Here is an 11,932-nt window from a genome sequence, read left to right as displayed (position 1 = left end):
CAAATTGTTAATTATTAAAAAAAAATCCAATTATAATTATGTTTGTTTGTAGGTTGTTACCAAAAAATCTACACTAAGGAAGTTTTATACGATACAAAGAAACATTTCTCTATCTTTCACTACTGCACTTGATTTTTTCAGGAAAAAAAAATTAAAGTTTTTAACATCCAAGATTTAATCGATAGAGTTGAAAAAACCCATGGTTTTCTAGTTGCTTTGTTAATTTCAATCAGATAGAGTTGAAAAAAAATTGTTGATATGGAGCAGACAAAATCAGGTTTGAGAGAGAGATGGGAAGGAGAAAGGGTGGTCCATATGCTTCAAATTTCTCCTTGCAGCAGCTACTTGGTTAACGCCTGGATCTGACAGATGAAGCGCACACCTTGTACAAAACCATGGGTATGGCAGTGGAGTGTTGCTTTAAACAGGTGGAATTTGAGAGTGACTGTGACTGTCCTGTTTTGATTAGAAGGGTAATGAAGATCTGCCCATAACTTATTTTAGCAATATTGTGGTTGGAATTAGAGAGATGAAGCTTTATTCCTTTGTTTTTGTTACACGACCCATTCTTAATAATAGTGTAGTCTTGTTTATAAATAAAAAAAACATAGCCTGTGGTTTAATGGTGGCGGGTCTACTGCAGTCCAGGAGGGGGAAGATTGCAAGGTTGAAGAGAATGAGAAAAAAATATAGCGTTGGTAGACCATAATAAAATCGTGCTCTTTTTTGATCCAAATGGTAGAAAATTAACCTTCCAAAACTTGTGTATTGTGCACAAATTTGTGCAGTGTGTATACTAAATGCCACCAAAGAAGAGGGTTAGAGAGAATATTATTTGATTCTTAAATCAATTCTAAAAAAATATACGTTTTTCCTCTCAAAAAATAAATACTTAATTTTTTCTTTGTTCATCTAGATTCGTGCATCACCTCACGCGTCAAAACGAGCGTGAATAAACGCGCCAGTTCACTTTCTGACGCGCTTTTTTCCACTCTCATAGTTTCAGTTTCACTCCCAAACAATGCGACGCAGTTCTCCGTCTCTACATTTCCTCGCCGCCACCGACGCCGCCTTCTCCACCGCCACAATGTCTTCACGCCCCTACGTACTCTCTCTCTCTACCTCTCTCTCTCTCTCTCTCTCTCTCTCTCTCTCTCTCTCCCCTTCATACTAACAACGCATTCATTTTTTTTCCTTCAAATTTTGCAGCACCGAGGTCACAGAAGTAGATACTCCGGCCGTTCATACTCCGGCGGAAGAGACCATTTAGCTACCGGAGACGATCACTTACAGTCAGTCCGCGACTCCAATTCAGCAATCCGGCGAGGTGAGAGTGAAAATGTTGCGAATCAAACACGGTACCATCAGAATCCATCTTACGATCTTCATCGTCATCCTCCTCCGTCGTTTTATTATCAGAATCCACCTTACAATCCTCGTCCTCACCCACCACCTCAATATCAGAATCCTTCTTACAATCCTCGGCCTCATCCTCCGCCGCTGCGTTTTCGGCCGCCGTATGATAACCGACGTGAATTTCGTCCGCAGCAGAATTTTTCAAAGCCTGCGGATTATCGAGAATGGGAGAATGCATTGACGCCACCACCTTCTCGTTGTGGTAACTTCACTCTTGTACTATGTGATTTTATTATGATTTTGGTTTAAAACTAAGGGATTAGGTTGATTTTGATTTTTAGTAGTCTGAATTCATAATGTTGCTATTTTGCATCGTTCATGTTTACCGGTCGTGGAAGGGCGTGTTTGAATTGATTTATTCGAGCTTATATCTACTGACATAAACACTCTGAGACTGTTGGGGAGCAGTTATGGAAACAACTTATGACATATTCATAAACTGTTTTTAGCTTATTTTCATAAGTTTTTAGAGGTAGCTTATAAAAACAACTTATAGCAAATGCAAAAACACTTTATTTTATTTATTGTTATAGAAATAGCTTATGCCTAAGCTGCAAATTAAGCTGTTTATCCAAACAGGGCCTAAATCTGTCAGATTACAAAAAATTAATGTGAGATGTAAACTTGTTAATATCAAGGAAAAACCGCATGCATTTAGGCATTAATTCAAGAAATCAAATGACAATTCGAGATACATGGTTTGGTAAATGACATTTCTAAATTTGTGATGCTATGCTATTGCTTAATGGATGGAGCACACAAGTTTAATTGAAAAATGAGGGTGGTAAGAAGAAAACTTGGTTCAACATTTCAATCTTTTGCTAGAAGTATGTCCAAAGTAGGAGGCTCAGGGCTAAATCTACTACATAAATGAAAATATTATAAATCTCTGATGATTTGGTGAGTGAGAGGACGATAGGTTTGAGGTTGATTGTTTATCACTCTTCCCCTTTCCCGCTCTTTGTTGCTCATGATTTGTTGTTATGGAGTTTTACATCAATTCATCTTCATACTAATTTAGCTTCTGTATTTTTTCTTTCTTTGTACAACAGAAAGGTTTAAAGTCCTTTCCTATAATATATTGGCGGACTACCTTGCTATGGACCACTGGAGAAAACTTTATTATCATATACCTTCTTACATGTTGAACTGGCAGTGGAGAAAGAGTAAAATTATTTTGGAGCTTGGCTTGTGGTCTGCCGATATCATGTGTTTACAGGTTATCAATCTATTACATATTATGCCGCAATGCTAACTTCTTGCTCAAAAATGCTATTTGAGATGTTTGTGACCGTACACTGTAACACTGTTGTAAAATTTGGTTGGGCTTGTTAGTAATACATAAGAGAATGACATATTGCAAGAGAGATTCTTCACTTATAATTTTTGGCGTCAGACATGAAATTTTACATCTCATCACAAATTCTACCTCATTTTCCAAAAAATGCTTTACATTAATTTGTCAAACATGGTTTTTGAGTTACACCAATAAGATACCCGTGCATCCGCACGGGTACCCGTTGGTGTGGATGATTTATTTAATTTTGAGATTTATTATATGCGAGTTTAAACAATAATGATATTAGCTTATATAATTTTTCTCCAATTAAACAATATCAACATATATGATTTTGAAATATGTTTGCCAAACTAAAATATCAACTTGGAAAAATACTCTCTCAAAAAAAAAAACTTGGAAAAATAGCAAAATTTGGAATTTTTTTCATGCCTTCTTTGCTGATCATATCATCATTATTTCTCAATTGTGTTACATGCATGGATACTGCACATGATTAACTGTAGAATTTAAAGAAAATTCCCTTTTGATCTTATTTTCCAGGAGGTTGATAGGTTTCACGAGTTGGAGGAGGATTTGAAGTTTAAGGGATACAGAGGCATCTGGAAGGTTGGTTAGATGAGCTATATGTTTGAAAGCTACATGGCATAAGCATTCCTACTGTAAATTTTTTTTGTCAGGTTAAAAGAGGTAGAGGAAGACCTAAGAAAACCATTAGAGAAACCATTCGAAAAGATTTAGTGGTCAATGAGTTGGATCCAAATATGGTTTTTGATAGAACGCTATGGCGTCATTTGATCCATGTAGCCGACCCCACTTAGTGGGATAAGGCTTGGCTGTTGTTGTTGTAGTGCTGCTGGTGCCACTTTTTATTAGTATTATTCTTTTTCTCTCAGGCTTTGTTTCAACTTTGAACTTTGTTAAGATGACATCATTTTTATGCTTATGTGATAATCAAACTATCAATGATATATTTTTGGAACTAATACTTGTTTGAACCTTACAATGTTGATTAATCCATGTAGCGGTCAGACATTACATAATATTTATTTATACCCTTTCATTTGGGATTTTATAGTTCTCTGTCATTTTTTGGAGTAGAAATGCTGATATTGGCTAGCTATTTAAACAGAGAACTTTGCTTTTACTTTAGAATCATCAAGCATGTTTGTATTATTATTATTATTATTATTATTTTTTTTTTTGAACAGCAAACAACTTTTATTCAATATGATGGAATATAAGTACAAGTGATGATAGATCCACCAATTTAGATGAAGTACAAGTAGTACTCTAACTACCAAAAAAATCCCAACACACCTTACTTTCCTGTACAAAGTAAAGGGTTGGCATACCATTCATACAATATACAGAGATACCCCATTTTTGCTATTTTACTTGAGAAGCATGTTTGTATAAGTGTGTGTATCATATAATGATAGATTGGCAGTATTTCCACTTTTCTCTATATTCCACATTCCACTTCTCTCTATATTCCACAAGTTGTAACTTGTCGTGTGATGTGGAGTGACCTTTCTTCTGGATCATCACTTTCAGCAGTTTTTATTTTTTTAATTTCTTTTGATACGATTATTCTCATTTTGGTTTGGTATATCAATTATTTTGCAATGAAAAATGAATTGTTATGCTTCATTATGAATTCTAACGGCATTTCTGTACTTATAGATGCGTACGGGCAATCCAGTTGATGGTTGTGCAATCTTTTGGCGAACATCAAGGTTATCTGGATGCTACTTATCAAACTGTGATCTATTTTCTTTGATAGTGACTAAAGATTCACTGTATTCATGCACATAGCGATTATCTTTTGGAAAAAATCACATGCTCCCTCCCCCCTCATATTTGGCTTATGCCTTGCACATTATTTTTATCACTGAAACATACAATATTATTATCATAGGGCACTAATCTACAATCATCATATAATAATTAAGCCAGAGACTTGTCAAGTTGTTATATTGAAGCTTTAATTTCATTCAGTAATTTTTCTTTTTATAAACAAATGTTAGCCGTTAGTACATTATGTTAGTATGTGGACCCTGTACCACCTTCTCGAACTCCTTCAGGTGTCCCAGCTCAACCACATGAGCTACGCCTTGAGGGATCATTCAGTAATACATTCTTAACATTTTCAAAGTAGTACTCTCTAGTAAACTGATAGAACAACTTTTGTTAGTTAGTTTAAGGTTAATTGGGGATTTAGATAGGGAAATAAGGCATGTTACCGATAAATAGCGATATAGGGGTTGAGGATAGTTAGTCATTTTGTGGGAATTAGAATTGGGAGAGTTCTGGATCTCTCGAATATTCACGGTTGTGTGTTCTTTCTTTCTATTAATAATCTGAATCTGAACCAGTTCCTATCATAACCTGGACTAACTTTGGTATTATTTGCGGCTATTTTCTTTTATACTTTTTACTCTTGATCTTGTTGATACTCAACATCTATCTCATTCCGTGCTTCTAACAAATAGTAATATTGCTTATCCTGCTTTATCATAGGTTCAATTTGGTATATGAAGAATGCATTGAGTTCAATAAGTTGGGACTCAGAGACAATGTTGCTCAAATATGTGTACTAGAGGTACATAAAAACTCCCATACTGGCCTTTTTTTCACTTGTTCAATTTCTATGGAGACAAACTGTAAATCTTCGATTAGCCTACTTTTCACCCGTTTATTGATGTGCTTGTATTATACGTGAATCCATTGAACAGTGCATTAATCAAAATGGATCTCTCCCACCCAGGTAATTACTCCATGTTCTTGGCCAATCAATTTTTTATATTTCTATTAGTATCAGATGGAGTTTGATATTTTTTACCTAACAGTTTAATATTAATCAAAGCCTAAGGCTTTGTTTGCGAGTTTGGAGGGGAAGGGAGGGGAAGGCTTGGGAAAAAAGGAATGAGCAAGTATAAGAAATAAAGGAAAATGTGAAGGAGGGTTTGGGGGGGGTTAACTTTTCTTCATAATACAAAACCCTCCTCATTTGGAGGAACTAAAAAATTGTATTTGAGGAGGGTTTTGGGGGGTTTTGGAGGGCTAATAAGAATTATTCAAATTTAATCTATGTTGTTATAATATTTTTAAAATTAAAAATAAAGTAAGCATATGCATTAATTTATCATTTTCTAAAAAACTACTCTTTCAAAAAATTTGAAAAATTTATCCATTTTTCCTCATATTTTGCACCCCTCAAAGCCTTTCCTTTCCTTCCCCTCCAAACTCCCAAACAAAGCCTAACAGTTTTGAACGTGGGTAAAAAATATCAAACTCCGTCTGATACTATGTCATTAACCAACTATTAGAAATATAAATTTTTTATATTTCTATTAGTATCAGTTAGTTAACCCCGATCTGTTAGCTGCAACCACACCACCATTATCTCTTTCTTTTCTTCTAGTGCACCGTTTTGTAACTAAAAGAAAAAGGGGGAAAATTGTGCATTTCCCTGGACTGGGTGGTTTCCACAAACCGGACCCAGTTCGACGGCTCAATCAGGGTTTTCCGGGTTTTATCTGGTTTTGACCCTCCAGCGGTTATTTGAGGCAGACCAAGACGGTACCAGCTCCGGTTCCCGGTTGAACCAGCCGGTCCGGTTTTTAAAACATTTATATTTATCTCCAGAATGTGATTTTAATTAAGGTCAACATAACTGTGGTCTTGTTTCAAAAGCTTGGATAGAATTTCCTTAAATCTAAGAGACCGTGTTTAGGTTCACAAGAGTATTTTATGCTGCTGACATAAAGCTTTAGAATGATGCACAAGGTCACGAAATTATTTTAATTGAGCCTTGATTGTATTAGGATGCTTGCAACTTTTGTTCTAATGACTTGGGTGTTGATAGCCTTATGGGGTTTCTTTTTTGTTTTTAAGTTATCATTCGTATTTTATGAAGTGGTGAATATCTTTGTATGCTCAAAATAACACAAATGCAGCATTCTTCAGCTTGACAGGTTCTCGTAAAGTTGTGGTTTGCAACATTCATGTGCTTTACAATCCGAATAGAGGAGAAATTAAGCTTGGCCAGGTATGCACTGTCTGTTTGTTATAACATTTTCCTGTTTTGATTAACCCTCTGTGCCACTTATACTGTTTGTTTTGGATGCATCACTATTTAATGCTATGAAAATGCTCTTTTACTTTGATGGCTATTGACACTGTATACTTCATTCTAAATTTTTCTTTATTTTGGTTTTCTTTTCATCCACTACTTTTATTCTCAATGCAGACTGCATACGACAATGGTCCTAATTTTCTCTATTTATTATGGTTTAAAGGCCTGATATATTTGTAATTGGTCAATATTGTGTCTGAAAAATATGACATAATTTGTCAATAATTTTTCTTACAATCCTCGGCAATTTTTAATTCCACCCCATACTTCAGTACTTCATTGGAAAATAGAAACATTTGTTTCTAGTGTATTGTAATCAGTAAGAGGGTATGTTGTGAATAGCGACACTATAGTGAAGTTGGAATAGCCTATGGTGCAGTACTTAACAGTTAACACTGGGTATCCACGTTTTGCAGTAGTGGCTGCAAATTGCAGTCAAATTGCGGCAAAATAACCCTTTGGTGGCCGCAAAATGGTTAGGGTTTTAATGCTTTTTTTACCCCCCTGATATATCCAAGTTTAAACTTTTTAGGGCTGTTTTGTCATTTCCAGATTAAAGTTTAAGTTTCCATACCTCCCTAGTTTTTCAAGAAAAAAAATAAATTAGAGATGCTCTGTTCTGCTATGCGTTTCTACAACTTCAATCGGTAGTTAAGTTATATTGCGTTTTGATTTTGAATACATTTTGAACTTGAATTAATAGTTAAGTTAGATTGTGTTTTGATTTTGAATGTTAGTGACAAATTATAAAGGTTAATTATAAGTTTCAATTATAATTACCCCTTTAATTTTGTACACTGTTGGAATTTATGTTTAGTCAGTGTTAGCGAATGGCGGTTATGGCGGCGCCATGGCGGGTTTTGACCTCACCAATATGGCAGGAAAACAATATGGCGGGTTAAGGCGGCTGATATTGCGGGATTCCGGGCCTTCGCCACAAACTGCCATCTCCCATACACAACACAGTTTAGTTTGTATAATGTTTTTTTAGTCTTCACAATAGCTGCCATCCCGTTATCCACTATGCCATTTTAGCGGTTTTGGGTTCAGGCGCTCCACGGTCCGTGCTGCCATCTGAGATTAAAAAAAGTATTGGTTGCATGAAATGGTTGTATGTTTAGGTGTACGACTTACTGCCTACACCTATTTTAACCCGTTGATTTTAATGTTTATATCAACTCGTCCCTCTATAATTGCCAATTCAGTATTGCATGCAGCTAAGAACCATTAAATATGTGCAATTTAACTGAATTGTGAAAATCCATATGTTATATATGTTGGCCTCCTGTGAAAATTGAGTAAAAAAATGCCTTCTATTAACATTGACATCTCATCTGACTCTGATTATATCCGTATTAGAACTGATAATATCAGATTCTCAAGCTGACTCTGCCATCATGTGATTTCTAATTCTTCTTGTAATTGCTTTTCGCTTCATATTTTTTTCAAGCAGGTCAGAGTTCTGCTGGATAAGACTCAAGCTGTTTCTCAACTTTGGAATAATGCCCCTGTTATTATGTGTGGGGATTTTAATTGTACGCCTAAGGTATTTTTTATTATTATGTCTTTTCAGTATCATTTTGTAAAGTTCGGTCGTAGCCTGTATGGCATTAACATTCATTATCTTGTTGCAGAGTCCATTGTACAACTTTATCGCAGAACAAAAGGTACACCCTTTAGTTTTTTTTACTTTGTCGACTTTGATGATTGACAGATACAAAGATGCAGATATAATATTTTTGTATTATCACAGCTAGATTTGTCTGGAATAGATAGGGATAAAGTATCAGGGCAAGCTTCTGCTGTAATTCGAGCACCATGGACCTATGGTCCTAAAGCTAGGTAGACTTATGCATTTGCTTTGTTTGTGTGATGAAATGTGTTGCATTTCTTGCGTTTATAATCAATATATATATGCTAAAATCATCGAAATTAATGCAGTGAAAGAAGATCAGCTAATGTTTCGGTTCAGGCCATAGCCGCTGAAAGTACTATTGAACAAAATAGTTCTTCGTCAGACATGCAGAATCCGGTCACTGAAAGTAGCAGTTTAGATAAACAAAATACTCGCTCTGTTATGGTTATGTCTGATAAGAGAGATGTGCAGTGTAGCAGGGAGACTGATACATGTGCAGGAGAAGATACTCGGGAGGCGGTTGACCATAATAAGATTTTTGATGAAGTTGATAGCACGAAAGAGGGGCCAAATCCTTCTTATAATAAAGGTATAAATGATGATGAAATTCATGACGTCACACCTATAACATCTTCAACTCTTGATACAGTTCACACTGACCCAACTGGAATGAGAAGCACAGAACGTATATCAGATTCTATCTCAGCTACAGATCAAGAATCATCAAGTGAGAAGTCCAACTTGCATGACCATAAAGGGACTACACATGTGGAGTCTGACTGTTCCCCAACCTCTCTTCAAGAAGGTGATCAAGCTTCAAAGGCGAAGATAGATATTGAGTCAACAGATCTTGTTAACCTAGAAGTATCGTCAAATAAACCATCCAGCAATACTTCAGTTTCTGATGATTTTGATGCCCCTCATCCAGGGTATAGAGAAAGCTCATCGTATGAGGCCATTGCTAATGACCAAATGAATTCATCTTCAACTGAATATCTAGTTGACAAATCACATAAAATTACCAACATTGACTTTTTGTTAAATGAAAAGCTAGAGAAATTTTCCTTTGATGAAATAGATCAAGCCGATGTAAACAGTGGGAATATTGGTGAAGATGCCGTTGATTTCATAAATGCCCTGCATACTGCCAGAGAAGGTATTGATATTGAATTTGGCCTATCTGTGAAATCATATCTTGAAAGTCATATCAGTTTTGGGTATTGGATTCTGCTTCTAATGACTTGATGCCGCCTGCAGAAAGCAATGATACAGAGGATGACTTATCTCCAAGTCTGATGTCCAAATCTATTGATGCAGAGAGAACTACTTATAATCCATCATTGTGGACCCCTGCTGAGATAGAAACTGCAACAGGAAATGCAGAGTGCACGTTCTTGGAGCACCCTTTATCGCTTAGGAGCACATACACAGAAGCTATGGTAGATGTAAAAGAATGGCTTGCATTGCTTTCTTTTTCTTTTCCTTTTTAAATTCACTTTTATAAGATAAGCTGGCACATCGTACTCATATTTAAAAGCTGCTGTTTACTGGCATTTTCATATTTATTTTAAAATTGTGGCTCTCTCATGTTCTTGTCATTGTCCTCGGCATTCTTTTGTATGTGCAGGACTCTTCAGGGACTAGAGATCCCAATGGTGAGCCCTTGGTAACTAGTTACAATAAGTGCTTCTTGGGTACTGTTGACTATATTTGGTAAGTATGAAGCTTCCGTGCTTATTTTATTTTGAATTTTGATTTGTAACATTGCAATAAGCATGCCATCAAAAAGTGTCCTTGCTTTGCATTATGTTTTTTCAATTATCATTATTGATAGATATATTTAAATATTAGCATTCAAAAGAAACTAGTGTGCACAACACAATGTATGCTTAACTCTGAACAAAAGTAGTTGACAGAAGTACACATTTTTTCCTTGATCTGGGTCACACAGGCGATCTGAAGGTCTGCAAACAACCAGAGTTCTTGCTCCAATACCTAAACGAGTCATGGAAAGCACTCAAGGATACCCAACAAAGGTAAGAATCGATTTGTAGTTTTTGTTTGAAAGTCAGCAGATGGATAGGTTTATACGGATGCTATCTAGGGAGTAGTCTTTCACTCATTACCATAAAGATGATGTTACTCACATTCCAGCAAAAGGCTCTTGTTGTCAAGATAGGATTAATGTTACGACTTCAATGATGTACTTTTTTAGTATACTCCCTCCGGTCCTATTTATAAGAGAAAATTGGGTCAACAAAAGTTGATGTATCTAGTTAAAAATTCAATCCAAATACATTAACTTTTGTTGACATAATTTTCTCTTATAAATAAGACCGGAGGGAGTATATGCTTAAATCACCAGGGGAGGGCGGGTGCTCTCATGTGTTTGGTTACAAAATTGTTGTGGTGAAAACCAATTTTAGGGTGGGTATAAATGATTTTAATGAAAGCAACTATTTCTAACTATTCTTCTCGAGTAAAATTGATTACAAGACCATGAGACTCACCATTTTGTTTACATTTCCTTATCATACGTGGTTTTACTTTATCATCAAAATGAAACATATTCTTAACTCAATTTTAAAATATTATTACGAAGGACAAATAATTTTTTTACCTCAATTTTTCAAAATCATATTCTATTGAAGTTTAAAACATACTGGTTGAGATCCTGCCTGACTGGACCCATGTTTCAGTACAATTTATATTTTCAATATATGATCACAGGTCCTCATGATCGAAATGCACTTATCTTTCCTTGTACTCCTTACTGTTGGTTGCGACGTGCATTTATTTATTTTTCCGTTCCATAACTGTGCAGAAATGGGGTAGCGATCATATTGCCTTGGTTTCAGAGCTGGCTTTCTTGGAAGATGGTACTGCCATCAGCAAGGATGCTGTATAGCTTTTTACTTGGATGAATAAATTGTTGGCATTTGCCATTGTAAGATCTTAAAATGTGGTGCTAGGTCTCGTGTAACAGTCCCCTTCAGGTTTTATGTTGTGGGCGAAACAAAAGGTTGTCCAGAGGCTAGTCTTATTTATTTGTAAATGTGTAATAATATTGATTATGTTGAGCTCTTCTGCGTTATTTAAGATGCATAGCATAAATTATTCAGCTAACTTTTTGTTTGATTGTTGACTATTCAATATGATCTTCTCCTTTCAGAGCGAGTCACCAATTTCGTCTTCTCTGGTGTTAATTAGAGCTGCCCTTCCTCACTGTCAAGCTAACAATATTACATATGTTGTCACTTGTCAGGGAGGATTAGAGGGTTGATGGACGATTGGTTTGATTCAATAGAGCTTTCTTTCTCCAGATGGATTGCCAAGAATTGTGATTGACGGTAACACTTATAGGGTGAGCATGATGAATCTGATAAATATAAGGAATGCAAGCATAATTTGTTTTGCATGGTTCATCTGGACAAGTATTAGG

The 11,932-nt window shown here is 35.7% G+C and overlaps 1 protein-coding gene across 4 annotated transcripts; it reads left to right on the top strand.

Moving 5' to 3' along the window:
- The first annotated feature begins 1,016 nt into the window (after positions 1–1,016).
- LOC146952585 (DNAse I-like superfamily protein) lies at positions 1,017–11,616 on the top strand. 4 transcript variants are annotated; one of them, XM_085703453.1, is made up of 16 exons: positions 1,017–1,105; positions 1,210–1,618; positions 2,469–2,635; positions 3,257–3,322; positions 4,400–4,452; positions 5,237–5,318; positions 5,452–5,483; positions 6,686–6,767; positions 8,308–8,400; positions 8,489–8,521; positions 8,608–8,696; positions 8,796–9,646; positions 9,748–9,929; positions 10,118–10,203; positions 10,442–10,526; positions 11,315–11,616. In XM_085703453.1, the coding sequence occupies exons 1-16, from the start codon at positions 1,022–1,024 to the stop codon at positions 11,396–11,398; spliced, it is 2,478 nt and encodes an 825-aa protein (XP_085559579.1). In that variant the 5' UTR covers positions 1,017–1,021; the 3' UTR covers positions 11,399–11,616. The 4 variants fall into 4 exon arrangements, with proteins under 4 accessions (XP_085559579.1, XP_085559567.1, XP_085559574.1 ...); XM_085703441.1 differs by having other exon boundaries at positions 11,221–11,616; XM_085703448.1 differs by having other exon boundaries at positions 9,748–9,935.
- The last annotated feature ends 316 nt before the right edge of the window (positions 11,617–11,932 follow it).

This window comes from Medicago sativa, chromosome 1, assembly GCF_051527215.1.
Source record: "Medicago sativa cultivar Bolivia chromosome 1, Bolivia_mono, whole genome shotgun sequence".
Lineage (NCBI taxonomy): Eukaryota > Viridiplantae > Streptophyta > Magnoliopsida > Fabales > Fabaceae > Medicago > Medicago sativa.
The sequence above is the reverse complement of the archived record's forward strand: the minus strand, read 5'-3'. Positions and strand labels throughout refer to the sequence as shown.

What these genes read in the sequence shown, in the direction of transcription:
- LOC146952585 (XM_085703438.1), top strand. Translation starts at nt 1,022, where the DNA reads ATGCGACGCAGTTCTCCGTCTCTACATTTCCTCGCCGCCACCGACGCC. An exon ending in ATCTTTTGGCGAACATCAAG is followed by an intron (nt 4,453 to 5,236) that starts GTTATCTGGATG and finishes GCTTTATCATAG; the next exon opens with GTTCAATTTGGTATATGAAG. An exon ending in ATTTTAATTGTACGCCTAAG is followed by an intron (nt 8,401 to 8,488) that starts GTATTTTTTATT and finishes ATCTTGTTGCAG; the next exon opens with AGTCCATTGTACAACTTTAT.